This window comes from Falco biarmicus, chromosome 5, assembly GCF_023638135.1.
Source record: "Falco biarmicus isolate bFalBia1 chromosome 5, bFalBia1.pri, whole genome shotgun sequence".
NCBI lineage: Eukaryota > Metazoa > Chordata > Aves > Falconiformes > Falconidae > Falco > Falco biarmicus.
This window is the reverse complement of record NC_079292.1, coordinates 47,677,475-47,702,339: the sequence shown is the minus strand read 5'-3', so window position 1 is coordinate 47,702,339 and position 24,865 is coordinate 47,677,475. Positions and strand designations below refer to the sequence as shown.

Below are 24,865 nucleotides of genomic sequence, written 5' to 3'. Positions count from 1 at the left end.
CCAAGGAAGAAAAACACACTTATGAAATCAAAATGGGCTCCAGAAGCAAGGCACAAATGAACTGATTGTTATTAGCCTGGGGTAATTATTACTTTTTCCTCATTTTATTTGATGTCATTCTTCCCTCTGATTTAGTGATTCGTTGTCTTTTGTTTCTAAATTATATTCTGTTTAAATTTAGTTACCATAGAGAACAGTAAACCCAGCCTGAACACCTGGGCACTTGTTACAGGCAGGCTATTCTGGAGGTGGTTGTTCAGCACACCAGAACCAGCAATTAAAAACTGCCTCCAGTGTGCTCAGCTTTGCTGAGACTCATGACAACAGCCCTTGGTTCATCAGGCAGCTCCTCTTCCTCTCCCCTGTCCCACTCTATACATGGAGACCCAGGCCACACACAGTCCCTTGGCCCTGAAGCCATCAATAGTAGCTATCTGGTGGACTGCCCACCTTGCTCAGGTACAGACAGTCATTTCTCCTCTATCTCCGTGGTGCTGCAGTCTGACAGTGACCCACATTCTCATTCAGATTCACTGGGGAATCACAACTGGGAAACCACAGCAAGCAGCACAGGCTCCAACAAACTTGAGCAACCAGCTCTCGAGGACATCTGAGGTGAGGCACCACCCAGACGGTCCAGATTCAGACTTCACGGTCCAGATTCAGACTTCACGTGTTTGCTCCCTGACCATCAGGATCTACCCTGGCCCCACCAGCCACGAACAAAGGAGGAACAAGCACCCTTTGCAAGTGCTAGTCACATGTATTCTTACAGTGGCATTGTTGTGGGAGTGCTTCCTACGCCTGGCTTGCCAAAGCACCAGCTTACCCTCTCTTGACAGTAGTTTTAAAACTGTACCCTAACCTCAGAGGCTCTAGCAAAAGAGTGCTAAGATCCGTGGCCAACCAGGCCTCCCACAGGCAGCCATTCCCCCCCTAGGCAGGGGCAGGCAGCAAGCGATACAGCCTGTCTGCGCTTGTCCTTGCCTTGCTGGGTGATGGGGCCCAGAAGAAAGGGGTCTGGGGTAGCAATGAGGAATTCCAAAGCTTTAAAGAACTGGTGAAGAGAATTTGGCCACTTGTTAGTCTGAATACTGAGTGGTTTTCCATGGGAGATTTTATATTATTTCTGTGATTCTAGGTAGATATTTGCCTTTTTTTAATAAAAACATTCTGTCACCACCTGTCAGGAATAAATTCAGGCAAAGAAAACAAGACAATATTGAACTAGAAGGCAGGATCTTGCAAAACATCAGAGCTGATTCATCCTTTCCCATCCCTTCCCCCCCACACCCTACTCCAGGCACCATGCCAAGAATACATTAACTTAACCTGCCTCGGGATTTACATTAGATCACTATCCATGACCAGCGATTCAAAATTTCGTTTTTCTCCACCATTGCCGTATTTCTGTAAGAGACATACTGAATAAAAGTAACTTCATCATTCTCTAATTATTCCAAGTATTCCAATTTCCGTAGAGTCTGGCAGCAGAGGTGCCAAGTACAAAAGTCTTGACTACTCACTCCACCTCTACAATGGGTACGTCAGGCTATTAGGATATAAACCTGTTCTTTTTCTCCCAACATGTGTGAATTACCAAAGTATTACGTATGCAGATACACATTCTTGCTTGCTAAAGCGGCACTCCTGCTTTTTAGGATCTGAAAACAGCAGTTAGAAGAAGTCATCTGTTGTAAGGCTAAGTTTAAAAATCCTCTTGATTAAAAAAAGCTTTTTGAGCAACGATAAATGACTGTCAGGAAACTATGGCTTCTCTTATCACCCAAAGCTGGGGACATTTTATTCTGCATACATACCTCAACTCATTTTACATAGTTTCTGCAATGATGGCACCCAGGGTTACAGCCCAGAAAACTCTCTGGCTACACTTTTCCTTGATAATTAAAAAACCCAAACTTTATTAATGTAACATAGCACTTACCACTCTGCAGAAGGGCCTTTTTTCTGCTCCCTCCCCTCATCAAGGTAGTCTGTGCTCAGCTGCCTTCCCATGCAAGTGCTCTGCAAGCCACAAAAACCCAGTTTTCCCAGAGCAGCAGCTGACCTGGCAGCAGCAAGCGGCAGTGAAAGTAGCCCTTTCTGAAAAGTTTTCTTTGTGTTGCAAAGCAGTTCAGAAAAACAACTCTGTCTACCTGAGCTTTTCCTTGGCCTGAACAAGCATCCTCAAGGACTCACTGCTCCAGTGGGAACGGAATAGCAGGGGATGCCAGGTCATTCTGGCAGCAGAAGGAGAAAAGTCTCTGAGGCCGGACACAGCTTCTCAGCTGTAAAGCTGGGCATGGTTATATCTTTGCTGAGAGTAGATGCAAACAGCAAAAAGCTTAGAAAACTTGTCCCAGTTCTCCCTTACGAAAGGTCAGAAGTAATCTGCTTACTGAGAAGGCATCCCAAGTCTGTACAAACAGCCCTGCTCTCAACAACAAAAACCAAATTAGAATAGAATTTTAAAAAAATTTATTTTTTTAAAATAATGAAATAGCCCTGCAATCTAACTCTCAGGAAGACCTGAACAGACTGAATCTAAATGGTAAAAAGCAATGGAAAGGGTATCTCTTCAGGCTTCCTTTATACATTAAAAAAAAACAAGAAAAAGGACAAAAAACCCTCTTTATTTCTTAGCAAGTCAATATGTATCATACATCCATTTGCACTCATTAACTCAAGTAGGCCAGTAACAAAGGCTTGCCACTAGGGGATATGTCCTTTTGAAATGGTTAATGGAGTTTTAATTAATTGTGTTACCTGAAAATATATCTTGACAAAAGCAAGATAATTGAAATGCATTAAAAAGTGTGTTTATTCAGCTGCCCAGAAATAAGCTGAAAAAGACAAAAAGACAAAGAGAACATGTAACAGAACAGTTTTTAGAGCATCTGAAAAGGAAGAACTACTGGGAGACTGGCAAATTCAATTACTGGTATGAAAAATTATATGCTGGCAAATATCCAAGAACAACTAAAAAAAGAAAAAAAGAAAAAACAGATGTAAATACTAATTCATTTAGGAAAAAAGAGTAGAATATCTGAATAAAACTAGCAAGCATTAATACTATATTGCTGTTGGGAAAAAAATATATATTTTCCCCTTCTGGAAAAGATTTTTGACTTTCCATTGAGAATAAAGAGCTTTAAGCCGTTTTTTTCAACTAGAGGTTAGTTTTTCAGGGGAAAAAAATCAATATTTTCAGCAGAAATATCTTTTCTGTGGTGTTTTTTTCTTTTAAATCAGAACCTTATTTTCTATTAAAATCAGATTAGACGAAAATAATACAGGCCAGTGAAGCATATCCTTTTATGATGGTTTCTGGCATTCAAGGTCAGGCTCCACTACATTAAATACAATAGCTTAAGATCAATTGTTCAGAAGCAGGAAAACAGTGACCAGCGAGCCAGTGTCCTTATTTTATACGTCCTAAAGCCACATGAGATCTGTCAGGGCATGTACAGATGTTGTAGTAGGGCAGAAAAGAGCCCTAGCCACTTTTCACCTCACAACTACAGACTATCAAAGATTTTTGGAAGTCTTACTTAATCTTTAATGAAACAAAAGGTTTCTCCACCAACAACACGCTCAAGACAGACAGTAGCAGAAAAAGATCAAATAAATTTGCCAAAAAAATCCCATGTCAAGTTCAACAGCCCAGTGAAAACAGCATACCTGTTTAACCAAGCCCAAAGCCCAAGCCACTGACCCACACGACCTGTTTCAGAGGAGGCATCATCGTACCAAGGACTACAGGTCGGTGCCACTGACCCTCTGAAGATGGCAATTACTCCTCAGGCAGCAAGGAGGAGGTACATTGAATGCTTCGTGCTGTTTGCAAACTATCACAGAGGCTTCACAAAACGGTGCACAGACCAGAAAAGTGCAACCATTTCCAACTGAAAAACTATTAATATAGTTTTACAGGGGTTAACAGTTCACAGTCATCTGTGGGTCTGAAACGTTTGGCCTCCAAGTCCCACCACAAAGTACTCGAGATGCTACATCAGTTAGTTAGATATTATAACTTAAAGACACCTCAGTCATTATCAAGCTACACAGAATCTAATATCAAATGAACTGGTTGGTCCAGGAAATCCCAGATTTGCTCAGTCTCAGCTCAGTTATTTGGAAAAGGGGTGTTACTGTCTGATGCGCTGGGCGGACACACCAGCTACATCCTTACCCGAGAGGACTCGCTGCTTCTCTTAGGCGAAACAGGCGGCCATGGAGACCAAAACACAAACCATTGATGCCAATTTCTAAATGTACCTCTGCTAACCTCTGCTACACAGTAAAACAGCAGACTGAAGAAATCCATTTTTGCACTAATTGCTAACTACTGCAGAAAGGGCTGACAGGAAAAAATAGTCACACGTGGCTTACTTACCAGGAATTCATATCAAGGTGAACCTATTAACTCCATTTATTTCACTGCTCTGCCATACCCCAAACAATTGAAAGGAGAAACCCTTTGGAAATTGCAGTTTTATCACTGGGCAGACCTGGAAATCATCTTTGTTAAGAGAGGCAAAATTTCCCTCCTTTCCTCAGAGCCAAAAAGGTCAGTCAGCTCATCTGCCCCCTTTTTTTCCATGTCTGTTTGGGGATTTTTTTTCATATATATTTTTTAAAGCAAAGATTTTATTGTCTTCTCACCAGGACAACGTTCCAGCAGTGGGGAACATACAGAGGAAAAGGAAAAGGTATTAACTATCCTTTTTTGTGTCTGTTGTGCTAGAATCTGCTTCATCCTCACCTCAGAACATGAGGACAGGGAAATCTTGGTCCTGGCACAGGCAAGCTGTCAGGAAACATGCAACCAGCCACTCTGACCTATCATTGCCCTGAATGGGAGTCACAAACACAAGAAATGACTTAAAAAAGAAAATCCTTCTGGTTTTAGTTCAATGAAGCCAACCTGTTTAAGAGATTTTAATCTTCCTCCATTTGTTTTCCCACTGCTTTAATCTTAAGTATGCACACGTTCTCTGAGATGACATAAACTCATAAAACATTTCTCAGCTGACCTGCTCAATGAACAGTATGACTCTAACAGGGTCAATATCTCAGAAGCAACCTCGGGAGAAAAAAAAGCTCGGTTGTGTGGTGCTGGACTGTAAGAAGCATACTGGCTCTCATTAAATGCATGCCTGTATCTTGGCTGAAGCAGTGGCCAACACTGGATGCCTTGGGAAGACTCTCATGACCAGAATACTCGTGTAATGCTGCTCCCTGGAATACTTCCCAGCTGCTGGGGATCTGCAGGCCAAGGGCTTTCTGAGCCAGCGGTGTTAATTTTGTACTCAGGGACTTCTGAAGTATCCTTCTTGGATTTGCCCGCTTGTTTTTTGAATCCATGGAACTCATGCCCCCCACAATGCCCAATGGCAAGGAGCTGCACAGCTAAACAGGGAGCACATTGTTTTTCTCTGAACCTGGGGCCTGACAGTTTCATTTGATGGCTCCAGTTCTTCTGCTGACAGACAGTGAACGATCAGTCGCTCTAATTCTTCCTCCCCATGCCATTTTCACCTCGCTCTCCTCTCCGCTTATTGACAGAGGTGGCAGATAAAAATACCACCACTAAGAAAGACAGTTGAAAGCACATCAGCCATTTAAATCCCATTTTCAAAAGTGAACCCAGGGACTTCGATACATAAACCTCGCTGACTTTCTATTAGATTTTGGCTCCTTATTGCCCAACTTCAAATAATTTTACTCTAGAATCTTAAGAAAATAAATTTTAGGTCAGAGATTTTAAATAGATGGCAGATATATTTGAGACAGCCCATTGACATGTATTTATACCACAATGACACTTCCAACTTTAAGACCCCCAAAACTGCAGAATTACCAGCCTACCTTTTAAAATCTCTAGTCTGCATTGCAGAGCAGAATGAATTGCCCTTCCATCATCTATTGCCTGCCACAGCACACACCACCATGAGCCTGAAGCCTCGGCTTCATTGCCTTGGTCCCCTTTACTCCCTCGCTACCGTTTCAAGTCTTTTCAAGCACTGGGAAATTCCAGCCCTGTATTTCAGTCTGTATTTGCATCACAGGCACCATTGGCAGAGATGGATCGTGCTGCTAATCAGTTCAGTCACGAAAAAAATACAGCAGAAGCAGTGATGGGAAAGATGAACGCTTTAGCAAACAGGAGTGCTTGAGGTAAAGGCAGGAAATCCTCTTATCTTTAGTCCTTCAAAACCAATGCTGATACCCCAGCGAAATCCTCACTCAAACATCATGTAATCTTTTAGGCACTTAAACGCCTCCAGACACCTAAATTAACTAAAAATCCACTAAAACCCACTTAAACCTGCCCCAGTCACAGCCTGCCCAAGCTGTAGCTGAAATCTCCGACTGCCTGTCTGTCCTGTTTCTCCTGACAGTCAGAAGCCCCTGTTCAAAGCCCCACTCTGTTGTGTTTGGAGCAAGGATTTATTCAGTGCTCCCTCATGCTAGGGTGGCCTGCGTCTTACCCAGTTAAATTGTCTGCATGTTAGCTTGGCTAAATCTAATGTTTAAGTTATCTGTTGTCATGGATTTAATTGCTGACACATTTTATATTCCCCAAGGGTAGCCAAAATAGCTGAATAAAGAAAATCTCACTGTTACCTCAACCCTGAAATGTAGTCGTTGACTGACAGTGCTATGTAGTATTTGGAGACAATCTCCAGACAACTAAAAATACTAAAATGGCACTTCTTTTACCGCAGCAGAGCTATGGTGCCACCCATTCCCATTAGCCCAAGTTATTCCAGTATGTGCAGTTTTGCCCAACAAGTTGTAAAGACCAGACAATGACAACTTGGTTAAAAATAAAGCTTTCATTCCGCTCAAATATTTGGTGAATAAAATTTATAGCAAGATGCAGCACTGCTCTGTATCTGCCAAGGTATATATGTCCCTCCTAACTATCTTACGAACTGAACCGAGAATTACCAAGCAAGGCTGTGCCTTTTCCCTCCTCATTTGTACCTACAAGAGAAGCTACTGATTACTGAGCATCAGAGCCAAAAGACACCTAAGAACATTAAATGATATATAATACAAACAGAAATAATAAGCAATTTCATCTTTATTACACACTTTATTTAGCCCAGCCCGGATTTTCAGTATACACTGCCCATACTAATTTCTTCTTTTTGTTGTCCCTAAATGCTAATTTCTTGATGTTTTTGATTTCCATTCATTTCCAAGTGTGAGTACATCTTGCCTGAAGAAATAACGCCAGCAGTATTTGACATGTGAATTTGTTTTCCCTAGCGAAAATGAACAAGATACACAGAGCTGCTATTCAAAATTATAATAAAAGGAGATAAAAATGAGAAGTTATATATAATATGTACTTTAGTGATCTGGTAGAAGACTGTTGAGGCTGAATAAATTAGTTCCTAATATGGTCAATTAAGACAGGTAGGTCATGTAGCAAGAGAAGCCGAGAGAAACAAGTCCGAAGAGACAAGATTGCTGAGGTTTGGAGAACTGGCTTTCCATCCGTTGCCTGGAAATGTAGTCTCTCCTCTCTTAACTCTCTTACCGCCTTCCTGCAATGTCTAATAGACAGCTTGTCTCTATGAACTAGAACATCAATCTACTTTATTTGAATGACCGGGAAGAGGGAGGTATGTAAAAACAGGGAAAAACCTCAGGGATTTTCTTCCTGCTTATATATGCATTAGTGCTTTCTTACTAATAAGAAAATGAGTAAAAAGCGAGGGGCATATGGAAGAAAATAATCACCTGGAACAAAATCAAGTGGATCAACCCCAGCTGATGTTAGCTATACATCCAGGTGCAGCACCTAGATACTACACAATTATGTTCTTAAAATATGTATTCATACAAACAAGAAAGTACTTGGAAATGCCTATGTCACCTTTAACCGTTCTGACAGCTTGAAGAGGGAGGAAAAGCAGTGGTGGCCAGGAAACTGTGCATAGAGCCATTGTCTTTCTCCAACCTGAAAAGAGTGTGTAGAGACAAGAAAGGGAGGCGTGCTCTCTGGAAGGATGAAACTCCTGTAAAGCATCTCAAATAAGGCATTAGGATAATTGGGAAACCTCAACCTCACTAGCACTCAGAGGATTTTAGAAAGCACTCCCTTCATGAAGAACAAGTTGGACATACGTAGCTGGAGAGGCCAGAAGAAGGGCGAGGGGTGGCAGGCAGAGAGGTCTAAACTGCTCCCTGGCAGCAGCATTGGGTAAGAGCTGCTGAGCTAGGCTCCAGGTTCAGTAGAGAGCCCTGAAAGCAGCGGGCTAGCATCCTGCTACTGCCCATCCCTTCCCGTGGTGGTCTCTCTTCCATGCTGTACAGCTCTGATGCATACAGTGCCAACTTAGCCCCAGCCACTCTGCTTTCTTCCACAGACTACAGCGGGGACCTGAGGAACACATGGCGGGTCACCTGTCTAAGATGTGTCTCTGCACTGGTGAGCAAAAGTGCAAAGGAGGTTGCACAGAGCATCACTGTGTCACTCTTGAAGCCGCAGCACCTGCGTTCTACTGCTGGCTTCAGGTCACCACTCCCTGAAGGACTTCACCCTGCTTCAGTGACTAAAGCACAGGGAGCGGGCAGGCTCCCCACAGAGACGTCTCACCTGAGGAGCCAAGGGCTAAGCTTAGGAAAACCAAAGCCCACCTCACACACACAGCTCAGCAGCAGCTCCACCAAGACACTAACATTTCACTGATTCCACCCATCCTCACAGGTCCATTTTCTCCACATTAGAGTTGAAATTCAGTACACTCCCAAAAGAAAGGGCAAGGACATTATTTCATCTAGCTCTGGCAACAAAACCTAGGTTTCTACTATGCTTCTGAGACATCTGAAAATTCTTCTACTTACTGCTCCTTTACAAGCACAGATGGCACTGGAAAACTTGATCCAAATGGAAAGTGTGGATTTAACACTGAGCTGTTGACCCATACTAAACCCTGTGCAAGCATTTCAGCTTTCTATCTCTGTGGACAAGTCCTCTCCAGCTTAGTTTATTTTTGAAGCAATCAATGAAACATCAAGTGCATTTAGGGACAGCAAAGTCAGAGAGGTCTCCAGTGTTAGGCTTCCTTGTGTCAGCCATAAAATCACGCGACAGGCAGAACAATACAAAACTGGGCATTTCTCCCTATTTTATCTTCCCTTCCTGACAGATAAAAAAGCACAAAGGGGTTGCTAAGTCACAAATGGTAGAAAATCCTCTGGAAGAGCAGAGAATAAAGAGGAGACAATGTAATCGACACCGAGGTTTCACATGCCAGCCTAGAGAGCCACAGCATGAAATTAATTTTAACTGTTGGTTGCACACATGACTACTGTTTTTCCAAGACATGCTAAGGATCTGATCCATGAACTCAGAAGGAAGGTTGTACAATGGGATACCTAGAGTAGGATCTGGGCACTCATGATCCAAAATGAGGGCTGCAGTTTTGTTTCTTTTTATTTCTTGCTCCTTTTGCCTAAAAGGAGATTCCCTTTTTCATGACGGTCCATCATGCAGCCTTCATTAACTCTAAGGTGTTGCCTAAGAACTAGGGATTACAATTTTTACCATTTTTAAGCTGAAGTTATCTTAGTTTAACTTCTCTTGGCACCACTATAGTTCTCATGCAGCAGAGAACAGGTGGCCCATAATTTACAGTGAGGTCAGTCTGCAATGGACAGCTCATGCGTGTGCAACACAGAACAGGCTGCCAGCGTAGACGAACCCTCAAGCCCTGATTCAGCCCTTGGCCAGCAGCAGAAATAGTATGAAAAAGAAACGAGGCTCGAATACCTTGTATCCACAATCCCCGAGGTCATCTTGACCTTTAATAAACCCTCAATTTCAAATCTTGACCATCTCTGCACTCCCCCTCCTTGTAAGCAAAGGAGTATGACAGGCAGTGGAAGAAGGTACAATGCAAACGATGCATTTGTTCCACATAATTCACAATGCAAGGGTAGAATTAATCAGCTTTCTCTTACCCAGCCTGTCCAAACTGTATCATAACTACATAATAATTAACACTAACAGCATAAAATACTGCTCTGGGAATATTTGCAAAAACAGAATAGCAATGTCGGGCTTCAGGAGTCTGGCTATGCAGAGGGTTCGTCTCCAGAACAAAGGGAATTCCTAAATCACCTTGTTTGTTCTGTGTCACTTGGGCTCTGCCAAACCAAGCGCAGCCATCAGAGCCCAGATCAGTGGCTCAGAAGCACTGGAGAGGACCATGGACTCCAACCACCCCACTCACCACACAGCGAGGTTAGAGACTTCCCACGCCTTTTATCACAAATTTTGAGGGATGCCTGGCTACTCCAGTTGTCTGAGCTACTGTGCACTCAGGCTAGCAGACCTGAAGCTGTAACAACAGAATTTGGGAAGACATCACACAATGAGAGCAAGAGAAGAACAACAGCGGGACGAGAAGCCTGAGCAGTTATGTGACTCATTCTTTTTATAACACTCCTTCTCCACTGGCACTTCCCTGTTACAGCCAGTTTCAAGCAATGATAGGAAGCAGCCCAGGTGGACCTAGAAGGAAAGCTTGCCTTTTGGAAGGAGTACTGGAAATTGTGATAAGCACTGGAAGGTCTGTACGCACACCCTCTCAGGTCAGGGAAAGGACTCTACTGACTTTAACAGCCTTTGGTTGGGGATCCGAAGTGGGGTCCGGTGCCGCTGTGGGAAGGAGGGCTCTCCCCTCGGCTCAGACCTTCAGGCTGTTTTTCTAACGCTATTAGGAGCGACTTCACCAACCATCGGAGTCTTGCATTCGCCTGCGCGCAGAATAAACCGCGCCGCTGCCCAGCGCGCAAACCAAGAGCTGTTCGCTCGCCCCAGCCTCTCCCCGCCCGCGGTCCGGGCGCGCAGGGCCCGGGCGAGGCACAGCGGCGGCGGCCGGGAGCGACGCGGGCCGCCGGTCCCTCTGCGCGGCCGACGGGCAGCGCGGCTCTCCCCCGCCCCGGGCAGTCCCGGGCGGCCCCGGGCGCCCACCCTGCGCCGCCCGGCTGAGCCTCCCCCGCCGCCGCCGGGCGCGCAGCCAGCGGGGAGACCCTCAGCCCGGCCCCGCCGCGCCCCGCGCTGCCGGCCGCAGGCAGCCATGGCAGCTCCCGCGCGGGGCGCCGCCGGCCGGAGCGGCAAAGTTTGGCCGGCCTCGACCGACCGGGCCCGCCGCCCCCCGCCCCCCGCCGCCCCCCGCCGCCGCACCATGGACAGCGCCCGGCGGGCTCCCGCCGGCCGCCCCGCCGCCCCCCGGCCCCCGGCCGCCCTGGCGGGCGCACCCGGACCCGCGGGGGCCGCTCCCGGCGCCGCGGCGCCCCCTGGCGGGGCCCCGGCGGCCACACGCCGCTGCCCACCCTCCCTCCTCGCCTCGGCGCCCGGTCGCGGCGCCGGGTGCTCGGCGGCGGCCCCGCGCTGCCGGCCCCCGCTCCGGTGTGCGCGGCCGGCGGGGCAGCGGCGGGGGCCCTTACCTTCCGCAGCATGCTGGGCAAGGCGGCGCCGGGGACTCCCCGCCGCGGCGCCGCGCTCTCCCGCCCCTCACGGCGCGGCCGTGCCCAGAGCCCGCGGGCGCGGCGGCCCTCCCCGCGCGCCGCCCGCCTGCCCACACGGAGCGGCGGCGCGAGGGCTGCCGCCCGCCACGAGGCAGCGCGGCCGCGAGGGAGGCCCGGCCCCGCCGCCCGGCCCCTTCCCCGGCCGCGGGCAGCCCCCTCCCCCCCCCGCCCGCCGGAGGGGCCGCCTGTCCCGGGAGGGCCGGGGACCGAGCTGGGCGCCCGGCTCCGGGCGGCCCCCGCTCCCGCTGCGCGGGCGCCCACAGCCGCGGAAAGCAGGCCGCGGGTCCGGCCCCGCTTGCAGCCGCCTGCTGCCCAGCCGGCCGGGCCGCGGCAGGGCGGAGGGTCGCTCCCCTCCCGGGGGGGAGGGCGACGCGGGCCGGAGGGCTTCATGCGCCGGCCGGCTCCGGGCACTGGGGAGCCGTTTGGCCCACGCCGGTCCGGGGCTTGAACACCGTACGCGGCCACAACGCTCCGGCTGCCCGTAGCGAAGCAAACCTCTCCCAGAGCAAATTACACCTGTTCCAGGAGCAATTCGCTGCTCCTGCAAGCTGTAGCACACCGTCAGAGCTACAAGTTGTTCTCAGGTTAAAATAGAGCCTGATCTCGAAAGGTATTTAGTGCTAATTATGACGCACTTTATTAATATTAAATGCAAGAGCCCGAGGCTCCTGCTGTCCAGTGTGCTGAGGCGAACCGTGGCCGGTGCGTTGCATCTGCACACACAGCCCCGGGCCAGCCTGAGTGCCCAGCGGCCAAACCCACACCACACAGCAGCAGGTTGCTCCATGTCTCGGGAGGACAGGATCACGCGTTTCAGATTCCAAAGGATGTGGCTTATCTCGGGGCAATCCATTGTTGCAAGTTTTCCCGGTGTCCCGGCATGTTCTCAAGTAACTTTTGGTGAAACTTCAGTCCTCTGAGCGTATAATGACCCACGAATGGCAGATTCATTTCCAGCAAGCCAGTTAGTAAGTACAAAGCAGACAAAGAAGTCAGAGCAAACTGTCATCGCATTTGCATTCAGAATTAGCCTGACAGGAGCGGTTTAGCTGAAGTGGCTGAATATCAGCTGGCAGGCTAACACAGAGCTCATAACCTCGTTTCATGGGGAGCCGGGAGCCACACCATAGTACCCAGCCATGAAATCTCGGCCATCACATTCACAGTGCTGTGCAGACTGGGCCAGGCGCTGCTGCCTTTGGTGTGGCGCTGTAAGGTATCGCTCAGCGCAATGTTGCATTAAGGTGCTAAAATGGAGGGGGGTCACTTGAGCAAAACCTCCATGACCAGTGGGTTTTTATGTTGGCTGTGGTTCACCAATGGCTGGTGACAGCTATGGGGCTCAGATTTGCTGGGCTTCTATTAGCACATTAATTTACACCTCATGGTGCTGGTTGTTAGTTCGCACTCAGGTCTGAATATACGGGCTTCAGCTGTGCTTCTGTTCACTTGCCCAGGTTGCCTCTTCCCTTTCATTTGTCTCCTGAAAATGAAGAACCCCGCGTTTTGACAAAATTTCTGTATTACAAGTACGATACGATGTTTTCATATCCACTGTAGATGACTATTCACAGAAATCAGCGGCATTTCCAAGAATATTGCCTGCTACAGCCACGAACCCTTCTTGTCCCCTGCCCAGTGTAAAACAGTACAGGTCACATCCCTCTTAATGTACCTGCTGTCACCTCTGGTCACGCCAGACTCTTAAACGGCTTTTCTTTCTTCCAGACATTTCTCACTGAAGTGCACATGTCCTTCTTGCATGAGGACTGATTGTGTAAGCTTGATACAATTACTAGTTTACCTAAAGTGAAACAGGATAATCAAGAAGAATAAGAACATCAGCAACAATCCTGGACCATAGGCACATAGGAATGTGCTCTGGGTATTTGGTTTGTTTTCTCTGTAGTTACACTTATGAAGAGACACTTGCTCTGGAATCACTTCTTTTCTGGAGAAGATCTGAGTATGATTAAAAGAGAGTTGGAACCCTAAGATTCAGGTGTTGCAATGCTTAAATTACAGCTATGGGGTTCTTAGAGTACCCCAAAGCTCAGTGCTTGGTACCTTGGCTTTTTATGTATTAGGAGGGTTCAAGAACTCGGAATGAGTTTCATAGCAATCTTCCCCTCCTGATGAGCCACAAACTGTCAAAAGTCACCAACTGAATGTGGCTTTTCATAAGGCAACCCCCTTGGGATCTCTCATGACAGACAGTTGGAAATCTGGCTCCACACCTCAAGGCCAGAACTTTTGCTTTCTCAGAATGCAGGGCTGAGCCATTTGCCCTGAGGGTAGACCCTGATGTCCATATCTTTCAAAAGCTGTATTAGATAACTCACCTCCGTGTACATTTTTTATTTGTTTTCTCATAACAACAGGAATACTGCTGCTGCCTTCTTCCACTATTGACCTCTGCACTTTTTTCTGGACCTACAAAAGTTTGAGTCCATCCATTTATTTTGAAAACATAAGCATTTTAAGGTAGATGAAAAGTTTGAAATCCACACCTATGGAGAAATGTGGTGGGCAGGGATTTCTGATACAACTCCAGGGCCCTCTGACCAACCAGCAGTAAATAATTAACCTTGCTGACTTGTCTTGTCTTGCCTGAGATACTATCATTTCAGGGCATCAGGATTGCTTGTCTTTCCACTCTTTCATTTCATCACAATATTCTTTCCTTTTTTCTTTTTCTTTTTTTTTTTTTTTTGTGATCTTTGTCAGTTGTGACTCAGCATGGCTCTTGGCACCCACCCTTTCCCCTGCCCTTCTGAGCCATAAGCTGTCTCCATGTTCCTCCTCAGCATACTCACTCTTACATCACCCCTTGTGACCCTTTTCTCTTATAGTTTAAGCCCATTTATCACACTTGTGCAACACCATGTATCTTCAGAGAAAGTCTGGTCATGAAGCAATGTATGATTTGTTGGGACTGATCCATGATTTCCAGGAACAGACCCTCGATCAGTTTCCCTGTATGCAAACTTCATTCCTCCTCCAAAAACCTTTCAATAAAAATTATGACTGACAAGTATTGTACAAATATTTTCAAGCTTGTTTTGGCAAAGCCGTGTTAGTTTGCTGGTCTTCAAAGAGCTTTACTCACGTGCAATAATGCCACTTAATCACAGTATGATAGGTGGGAATTCCAGCCCATGCTGGTCAGCTCAGATGAAGCTTGGGTAACTGGAGAGCCACCAGCACTCAGCACAAGCACGCCTGCTTCATATTTCTTCTGACTTTCACTCATATTTTTTGTGTGAGGGTTTTTCCTTCCACCAAACTTCTGAAATCAATCTACCTCTTCCCCAAAAAAAGCTTTAGGTAACGATATACTGCCTTCTTATATTGGGGGCATTTTACAGTTTTGTGGTGCTACACTACAACAATGCTCTCTCAGCTTCTACCCGCTAAGGTATTTGACAGTAACACCAGCTTTTTTGTTATTCGTAATGTCATTACTTTGCTTCTGAGTGCCTAAAGTCAAACACAGAGAAAAGGTGACTTAATTTGCCATTGAAGTATCACTGTATATTAACATAATATATACATTAACATTAACTCTATGTGTGCATTTTGTTTGCAACCAGGTGACTTGCCATCATTTTTTCCTGGACCAAACCACTGCGCTTCTGACACGTGTGTACTGTGCTACTGAGCTGTGTACCTCCCAGAGTGAAATCCTGGATAAATATGTGGAATCTCCCAGTTCTGCCTGAACAAGATTTGTGCTCAGTGAAAGGGCATGTCTGGTGAAAGACCAATGGCAGCCAAAGTGGAAGGGCCAGTTTATATCATCTCCCTTAAAAACTATTACAAATTTCTTCTTCTCTGTCCTTCTTTCCCAGTATTTCACTAATGAACCAAAAGCACTGAAACGAAATATGTTCCTTGTCTTGTCCTCTGTCATTGTAGTCTAATTCCCTCTTCTTTAGCCACAAAAATTACCTGCTACCATGTTATAAACCTTTACAGTGTGCAAAAGTGCAAAAAACCAGAAACTAATGTGCTTTTGTCCTCCATTCTTTCTCCAGTGGTGTCTTCCTTCAGCAGCAACTTGTATTGGGAAAGACTTTTCTCCTTTGTCCTATCTGCCACTTTTGCAAGAATTCAACAGCTCCTCCCCTACTGCTGCTCCACATCTCTGAGATACAACCTTCATATGGGTTTTATGCTTCCTCAGCCTACTGGCCAGTTCCCTCAAACGCCATGCTCAGTGTCGTCTCCACTGAAGGCAGGAGAAGAACTATTACAAAAGTGACATCTGAGCTTTTGGACTGATTTGTACGTAAAGTTGCGGGTTTTGTTCAGACAAATGATAACAATGCGGTCAGGTTGCTTCACTGTGTGCATTTTACAAGAGCAGTTTGAGCAATGCTCTGTAGCATGCCTAGTGTCAGCAGGCTCAAGTTTCACATATGGGGATGAAGATTTTTCTTTTTGTTTCTCTGGTGTTTACTAAATAATTCTGTCAGATGCAAAAATGAAAATGCATTGTAGAGCACAGTCCGCGCTTTAAATGCAGTGTGTTTGAAATGCCTCTAGCCAGCCTCATTTCTGAAGGCTCGAATGCAAAATGTTGCTATGGGAACAAAACCTTCTCTCCACCCAATCAGCTGAAGCAAGAGGTGTTTTTTTTAAAAATAATGAGATTGTCTATATCTGCTCTTCACCTAATCAGTCAGCACAAGACAGAGAACAACAATTTTCACAATCAAACAGTGGGAAAATGTGACGCGTTCACCGCACAAAAAACCCTGTAAGCTTCTTAGGGATGGGAGATTGCCATCTTACTGTAGAACATGAACAGACATAAGACAAATTGACAAATCAGTCCCATTTGGCAGTGGAATCAAGGAAAGAAATGGGTGTGAAACTGCTTGAATCTAACTAAATCTTGCTTTGGGAGAGAAAGCTTGAAAAGGTCCTCAAAGAATTTGGAAGAGGAATATTTGTAACAAAGGGCAAGACTTAACATGATCATGTGATTGCCTCCTTTACCCTGCATGCATGTTGAGACTGGGTTTGTGCGGTGACTTTCTTTGCCATGAGCTGGTGCCATCTACTCCAAGACAGCAGCTCTGCTGCTCATCCCACCACAGGGGTGTCCAGGCTGCTCACACAAATGACAGCCTGGTAGCCTGCAAAAGCTGTGATCAACATTGGCTTCCCTCAGTGACTGGTGCGTACTACTGCTCCACAGAAGCATGGACCAGCCCATCACCGAGCACCAGCTCCTCCAGGGAAAGGGGCTGTGGGCAGAGCTGCTCTCTGAGACAAGGCTCGTACCCTGCTCCGACAAGTCCTTCACAGTGGATTCTGCTTAGTCTCTGTCATTAATGTTTTAATTCAGTCAATGTTAAGTCAGAGACCTCTGTCCACAGCAAATTAAAAGTAACATAACCTAGCTTGATCCTCTCTTGTCTGGAATGATGCATTAGTCTTTTGGCTCCACTGAGGTTTAGCAACCTATTAAGCTACAGTAACCATATATTCAAGTCCTGCCTCTCGTCAGCCTATAAGCAAAAAAGATACTTCCCAAAATTAAAAAAAAAAGGGAAAAGATCAGTGATTTTGGGGTATTTTTCAGACTGATTCTGCTTATTGATGGATAATTTTGTACACTGTCAGTTGAGGAGAAACTACTAAATCAAACTTTAATAATAATACCCTTTAAAAATGTTTTAGGATTTGACTAACACTTTCGTGAATTGGAATACAGTAAGTCTTTATTAATGAGTGATTGAACTGTCAGTCTTCACTCCTTCTTAGTCATTATAATGAATGAAAGCATACCCTTATCTGTCTCGGATTCTGTACACATGTCACATGCTGTCTCCTCCAGGAGCTGTCAATTTAAAGCTGTGAGATGGTCCATAGAAGACAGGAAGTAGCTGTCTGCTCATAAGGCCCATAATAAAAATAAAATAATACTATTACACAAAATAAAATGTGAGCATCATCCTCATTATTTTCTTCATATCAAATGTAGAAGAATGATCTGTGCTTTGTGGTTCTTACAGGTATGTGAAAAATTGTAGTGACATAAATTATTGAATTTCGGATCAGCCTACCTTCACGTCTAATATAAGAATTATTTAAACTTTTTTAAATTAGCTGCACATGATTCAATAGTAAAATTTAAAGCAGGAAAATTTCAATGGTCTATGTTATGATAAGACCTCAGTGTTTCTCATGCAAGTCAGGGTGTTGTCAGACATGGTGCTAACTTCAAATGAGAAGGCAGATTCTAGGCTCAGGCCATTCTGCAGAGATATTAAGATCTTCTGTCGCTGTGGGAAGTGCAAATCCTGGGATGGGCAACACAGGACAGATACACAGCTTCGTTCATGAGTACAACATAAACAGCCAGAGAAGCGGATGAGTTTCCTTAGCAGGCTTCAGCCCAAAATGCTGGGATATCACCAAGTTTGAGCGAGTGGCTGTTATTAAGAGACCTGACTTGAGGAGGGCTTTGACCACTGGAGTGCTCAGCACGCAGGGGACCAAACAGGACTGCTGCCTCAGTTATATTCCGTGTTGACCTGAGGAGACGCCCAGTACTGCAGCGTATGAATCATAACACCTTAGAAAGGAAAAGGGTCCTGCGGCCTTTTCTATGCATCACGGTTGTATCAGCTCAGTTACTCAGTTAGGAGTATGAGCTCTTGCTATTGCAGCTATCATAATTTAAAAAAATATGGGTACGATAAGGAAACTATTTGGTATAAGACAGTTATACCAGGATGGTGAATATTGATTTTAAGGACAAGTATTTCCAATGTAAGTAAGCACTTCCATTACCAGCATAACATGTTGTTACCATTGTGCCTATCCTTGGACTGTTCCATCAGTTCAGTTCTTACGCTGAACTTGTTCAGCTGCTGTAATACCTGCAGCATCACTGAAAGAAAGAGCATGTGGGGTACAGCAGAGCTGGAAAGGAAGCGGGAGCACAGCTTTAAAGCAGTTTTATTCTGGAGATGCTCATGTGGTGGACACGCAGCTTCGGTTCCTGCTGATGCATACCGGTTGTCTGGCCTCACCTCCAGAGGTGCTTTGATGACAATGGCAAATGGTGCACCAGTAATTTGAATTTATTAGTGGTTTTTGTTTTATCATTTGCAATATTGCATCTTACTGTACTATTTTCAGCTGTCTTGCTGTTTGCACTTTTCAAGCTGCATTAAGCAACCTGAGCGGATCCTCTGTCCAGAACTGTCCTTGTCACTATTTCCTGGAAGCTGTCATTCAGAAAAGAGATACAATTAAAAAATACATATTTATTTACAGTGTCCTTTGTTCCTAGAAATCTGGAAGGTACATGTTGATGATCAAGTGACTGCTCCTGTTGCTGCCTGTATGAATGCTTCCGTATGTATTTACATGAGGAATTTGATTGTAACTGTAAAAATGTAGTGTTGCTCCTCACTCGCAAAGCAAAAGAATTGTCCTTGCTAAACAGCATGCTACATAATTGTGCTGTAACTTTGAACTCACTGTGAATTTAGCTGTTGTGTTCAGGATTATTAAAGAGCACTTCATGTTCTTGCTTTTCAGACAGCTACTCAGTTGGTCTTGCTGCTCCTACTGATTTGCCCAATAATTTTACATACACAGAGCCAAATCCTGCTATTATTTATGTACACCTGTGTTCCCATTGAAGGCAATCTTAATACCAGGACAGCAGCTGATGGCATTGGCTGAGGCAGATACAAAGCTTCTCATGTTGGGTGTGAATTTAGGTTCTTGTTAGATCCTACAACACCTCAAGTCAGAATAAAATTGCCATATGTTAAACAGCAACATAATAGATTGTGCCTTTCCTTTGCCTGCAGAAGAGGGAAATAATACAATGTATTCATCCCAGCTTCTGTACTGAAGAACATGGCAACTTCTAACAGCTCCGTAATAGATGCCTCATGCATTCCTTAGTCATCATAAAGCAAATCATATATCCAAAACCATATGTCTGTGTTCACTTACCTATGAACTCAGAGCAAATGGCCATCAGCAAGCCGCAGGGAGAGCAGAGAAGTCCCAGGAGCACTAGCCAGACTGACTTAGCTAATGAAGTGTGCATAAACAGCAAACAGCCATCACCATAAATTATCCTCAAACTCCCCTTTCACATGCAGTCACCTCCTTGCATCTCATGCTTCTCAGACAACCTGTGACATCCACGGCCTGAATCCTGCAAATGACTAGACTGAGTAGGAAATGTGCTCTGTAAACATGCTGTTCATTATAGCTATTTTACCTACTGCCAGATGGATTGATTTGAAATGGTTTATTGCTTACTCACCCTTTTGCATATTGGAAGTAGATGAATTAGCAAACTGCCTAGTAGTCAGGAATCAAGTGCTTCAGGCCAGCAAATATTTTGAAACTGCCTTTTCTTTTCTGCTTCCATAAGCTGTTGCAGGGGAGTTGAAAATTTTACATGGAAAAATTTGCATCTGAGCTAAGGAAAGATGAAAGAAATTGGCTTTGTTAAGTAAGCATCACATTTAAAATTTAACTTGTACTTCAAGCCTATTCGGAGGAGAAATAAATACGAAAAAATTGTAGCTTAATAACTGGCTATGGTGTTGTTATTTTGATATATTTTGAACAACAGATAGACAGAGAGATCTAAATAGATAGATCTATCTAGATAGTAAAAAAACTCGTGGAATGTGAGAGAGTTGATACAAAAAAAATAACTTTCCCCAGAAAATAAAAGACAAGGGAGTAGTATTCATTCAGCGTCGCTATTTCAGCATTATCCTTTAGTCATGAGATCAAAATTCTTACAGCGATGGCATTAGTACCAGTTATTAGTAAAGGAAACATAGACCAAGCGAACCACATAAGCATGTATTTTCAAGCACGAGTAAGCTCAGGGAGTAAAAGCCTACTGAAAATAACAAAATATTCCAGTCAGGTAGAACACACCAGAATTAATGGAAATACATTATCCTGTGGCTAAAGAAACAAGCTCAGCCAGCACTACACTCCAACGTTTTAGTGGCACGATGGCAGGTAGCTACCCTGCTACTTATGAGATTACCTGAATGTAACTTTGCTGAACTCAGCACACCAAGCTGCATTCGTAGCAATTTCAGTAACTGCCATTCTGGTTCAAGCCTGTAGATTTTCTGAAAGGTACAAAAAGAGTTTGCATTTGGCTTTACCTGCTCTATAGATAAAGTAATTCTCCCCACAGCTGCTGTAAAAATAAACCTAGCCTTTCCCAGAGTTGGCTAACTCAGATACAGCACTGGTGCATCCAGGAAATATTTTGTATCCCTTAACTGCACTGACATTTGAGAGTGCCTGCCCTCTGGAAGGCTGCCTGGGCCGTAGGTCTTTTATCAAACTGGGTTCTGACTTCAGTTTTGCATTCTGGCTAAGCTTACAGAATTCTTAACTTTGTTTAAATGATCAGATATTAGTCCTGGCTCAGGAAAGCATTTAATAATAACCTTGAGTCCCTTAAGCACTTGCTTGAAGTGCTTAAAGTTTACTGTGTTGTTGAAATGTTTCTTGCACTTACACCATACTAGATTGTCCTGAAATGACTTTCTGTCTTAGCATTGCTTTCCACCACTTCTGTAGAAGAAATGCAGTTTAGAAATGTTACTTTGCTGTATTCCTTCCCAATCCACTACCAATATCTTTACCACATGATGGGTATTCTGAGGAGCAGATCATCTCTCGTTACAAATTACCATAAAGGGCACAGCTCTCAACAGTCCTAGCAGATGAGTGCATCTACACAAAACTATACATGTGGCATAACCTGGGGTATGTAAAGCACCATGGTCCACTTCAAAATCATAACAATGACATACTTTTGATAGCAGCAAGGACTTGGGAACATGGGAATTCAGAACTAATGGAGAAGAACTATTGCTCTGCTTCTCCTACTTTCTATACCTCTTAGTGGGTATTCACACGAGACAGTGCCTAGCTCAGCTGCTCGCAAGTTGTTTACCTCTACCTTGCCTATAGAAAGCTCCTTTTATGATGATGTAAATTTACTTAAAGTATGTAGCGTGAATATCCCCTCCACCCAACACCCTCCTCAAGCCAACTGGAGCCAGTTCCCTTCCTACAGAACAGAGAAAAGGCCTTTGTAAACAATAGGAATAATAAAAGTATAAAGTAAAAATCTAGCAAAGAAAATACAACATTTTCCAGAGCCATTTGGACATCAAATCAGGCCCCTTCATTACCAAGTACAAATAAAGCTGTCAGGCCTCTACTGACAGTTTTTAAAAGTGATCTTTAGCACACAGCATGGAAAAAAATAAAACTTCAGTGTGTGGTGTCAGATCAAACAGTTTGTCTGCCATCAATTAGAAGGAAAGAATATATTAAATCCCAGGATGACATCTGGTATTTCAATCCAAAATTGGAATCTCTCAAACTTAAAAAGGCTTTTGTCAAGATAATCTCCATTTAAAGCTCAGTGATGTAAACTGTGACCAGATCAAAGACCACAAGCAGTAGCACACTCAGCAGTGAGATGCTTAAAAGGCAACTTTTATTTAGTTGGCATTTTCCTATCTTTTAACTCAAGGCAGTATGCTATGAGTGGTATATGGGCTGTGCAGAGCAAAATGGAAAGCCATGGATGGCTGCGTTGAATTAGTCAAGTACCATCATGTTAACTACCTCATAAAACACATCATGTGAAAATCAATTCCCATCACTGAGGTAGTTCTTATGTATTTTGGCTGTTGAATGGTAAATCAAATGCTAGAACTATAAGTTCAATATAAAATGTGTCTTGACATAGGGTTTTTTTATTTTTTGTTTTTAGCAGTTACGCTACACAACCGACTGAGTTCTTGTCTTGAACAAATGTAAATAAATCATCTGTGGCAGCATGTATTAAACGGATTCAACTCTTGTAGTGTGGCAGGAGAAGGGAAGGGAAAGGCCATGTGCCTACTGCCATAGAAGAATGGCCACAAAAGATGGCATCTTGGACGGCATGGAGAACTGGTAATGATGAGGCAGCCTTCCACCTCGTGGTTTGGCTTATTGTTTTCAATAGCCCAGCTGATATATGTAGGTAAATACAAACACAGTTGCACAAGTGCTGGAAACAGGGAAGCCCTGTGGCCTTATGCACCCACCAAAATAGCCCTGGCTTTTTCCTCCCTGCATGACCCCATCATATGCCCTGTTTCCTCTGCACACCCTAAATTCCACCCTGCTCTCAGTGCTCCCTGCCTGCCGTCACCCTGGCTCACACCCCGCACTCACCGGCTAGCTGGGGCAGGGCAGCCAGCGCAAGTGGCTCTGACACTCACGCAAGCAGTCCAGCTCCAGGTGAACCATTAATTCTCCTTTTCTCCTTTAGCCAGGTGTCAGTATTTACAAAACTTGTCAGTACTTTGACATCCCACGTACCGGTACCTCTGGCTTTCTGCTTGGCACCATATCCTCGTTCAAAGGTTAGTGCCAGGTGCTGTATCTTCAAAGCAAAAAGCAACATTACATTGGTGCCAAATTCTTCATGGGGCTCACACGTTAGGAAGCCAATGATTTAGAGAGTACTGGTGTTGATATAAAATCCTGAAGTGTAGCAGTTATCACAGTGAGAAATAGGGGCAGTTTAAATTGGTTTCCTTCCGAAATTTCTGAATGACAGGGTGAATCAAGAGTAACAGAATCAAAATAAAGCTTGTGCCACTAAAGAAGTAAGGCCTAACACATCGGGTAAGATTTATAGAATGTGATATTTTAACACAGTTGGGGATTTTGACAAGCAACTTTAAAGTACTACATTTTCAGAGTCACCAAATGCTAAATTAGGAGCGCAGCTACAGCTGGTGTGAAGCCACCCTGTCAGTTTTGTGGTGGCACCACGTTATGGCTTGCTCAGCGGCTGCCTGGAGCAGCCTTACTGGGGTTTTCAGCCCTGGTCCAGTCTGTGATGTGAGTGCAATGCTCCCCTGTGAGTCAGCAAAGCCTTCTGCAGGGTTATTTTTCACTAAATATATAAACAAGGTGTAATTTTAGCATTAGCTGCTTCCTACATTCTGGCTTTGCTACAGCCTTGCAACACAGAAAAAATATGCCCGCAGGTGCCTGAAGTTTCTCTGATGCTAGTCAGAAGTAAATACACTGAAAGAATTAGCACAAAACATATGCAAGAGGAAAAAACCTTCCTCTTCTTAAATGAAACCTAACAACACAGGAATAGTCAGAGGAAGCAGAATCTAATGAGATTCCTGGCTTTGATTTTTTTGTTTCATTTTAATTGTAATTTCCCATTTGTCTGTATGATTCTAAACTGATGGTAATCAGGGTGATGCAGGGAACATAGCCCCAGCATAGCTCTTGAGTCTGTAGAAAATAGAGAAAACTGGGAACAGTAGGAGACTAAAAGCAGAGTGACAGTTTCCATCTTTCCTTAACAGCCCCCTGCTCTGACTATACCTCCCCCAATAAAAAACACCAGATAGAGCAGTGTGAGTCATCAGTCATTTTAAAACCTGAATTATCCTGTGAGGAGGTTATTATCAGCTGAAATGATCAAGAGTCATCAGAGAGGGGTGGTAAAAGAATGCTGCTGCGAGCCCTGTTTTCCCCACAGCTGTTAGCCTTGTTGTGCCTCTGAGAGAGCGGGTTCCCTGGTCCTTAGGTTCCCCTGAGTGGAGAAACGAGGTGTGCAAGCACTCATCTTTTTGCCATTGACTCTAAAGGTCAGGCAGTTCCTGTGAAGGAGGCTTGCACACCAGCTGTGATGCTAAGGTCAATACAGAAGTACATGAAAGGCCAAATATTGCAGGAGGGTAGGTGCTTCAGAATTGCATAATGAAAGTGCTAATAATATAGAACAGCTTAATATTATTATTTTTTTTAATCTGGAAAAAAATAGGATTCATATAATTTGTATCAATTAGAATTTGTTCTTTGATCATCAGGAACTGAAGATATGTAGGATGAGTGTTACTAACCTGGCATGTTTAGATGCCAGTGAACCCCTGGAGTGGCAGGAGAGTTGGCTAAGGATCCTTCTTTTTCATTGACCTTGATTTTGAAGGTACTGGGGAAATTTCAGGGGACTGGAAGAATACTTATGCTGTGCTAGTATATAAAATGTTGAAGTGACTTAACTGAAATAAATATACCCTAGCAGTGACCAAGAGTGTGGAAAAACCATACTGGTAGAGACCACAGTGGGTAATGATATGCCAAGAATTAATGGTAGGCACAGAGTGTCAATTGTTATGAATTTTCTGAGACTTGCCAAAGAAATCTTATTTCATCATTTCAGATTACAGGTTTGCACAGGTAAATGTGG

The 24,865-nt window shown here is 44.5% G+C and overlaps 1 protein-coding gene across 1 annotated transcript in view; it reads right to left on the bottom strand.

Annotated features, from left to right (window-relative positions):
- TMCC3 (transmembrane and coiled-coil domain family 3) overlaps positions 1-11,590 on the bottom strand; it is a 147,828-nt gene extending 136,238 nt beyond the window's left edge. Inside the window, exon 1 of the mRNA XM_056340414.1 lies at positions 11,476-11,590. Coding sequence (XP_056196389.1) covers positions 11,476-11,487 — 12 coding nt within the window. The 5' untranslated portion in view covers positions 11,488-11,590. The remainder of the gene's footprint in view (positions 1-11,475) is intronic.
- Between the last annotated feature and the right edge of the window lie 13,275 nt (positions 11,591-24,865).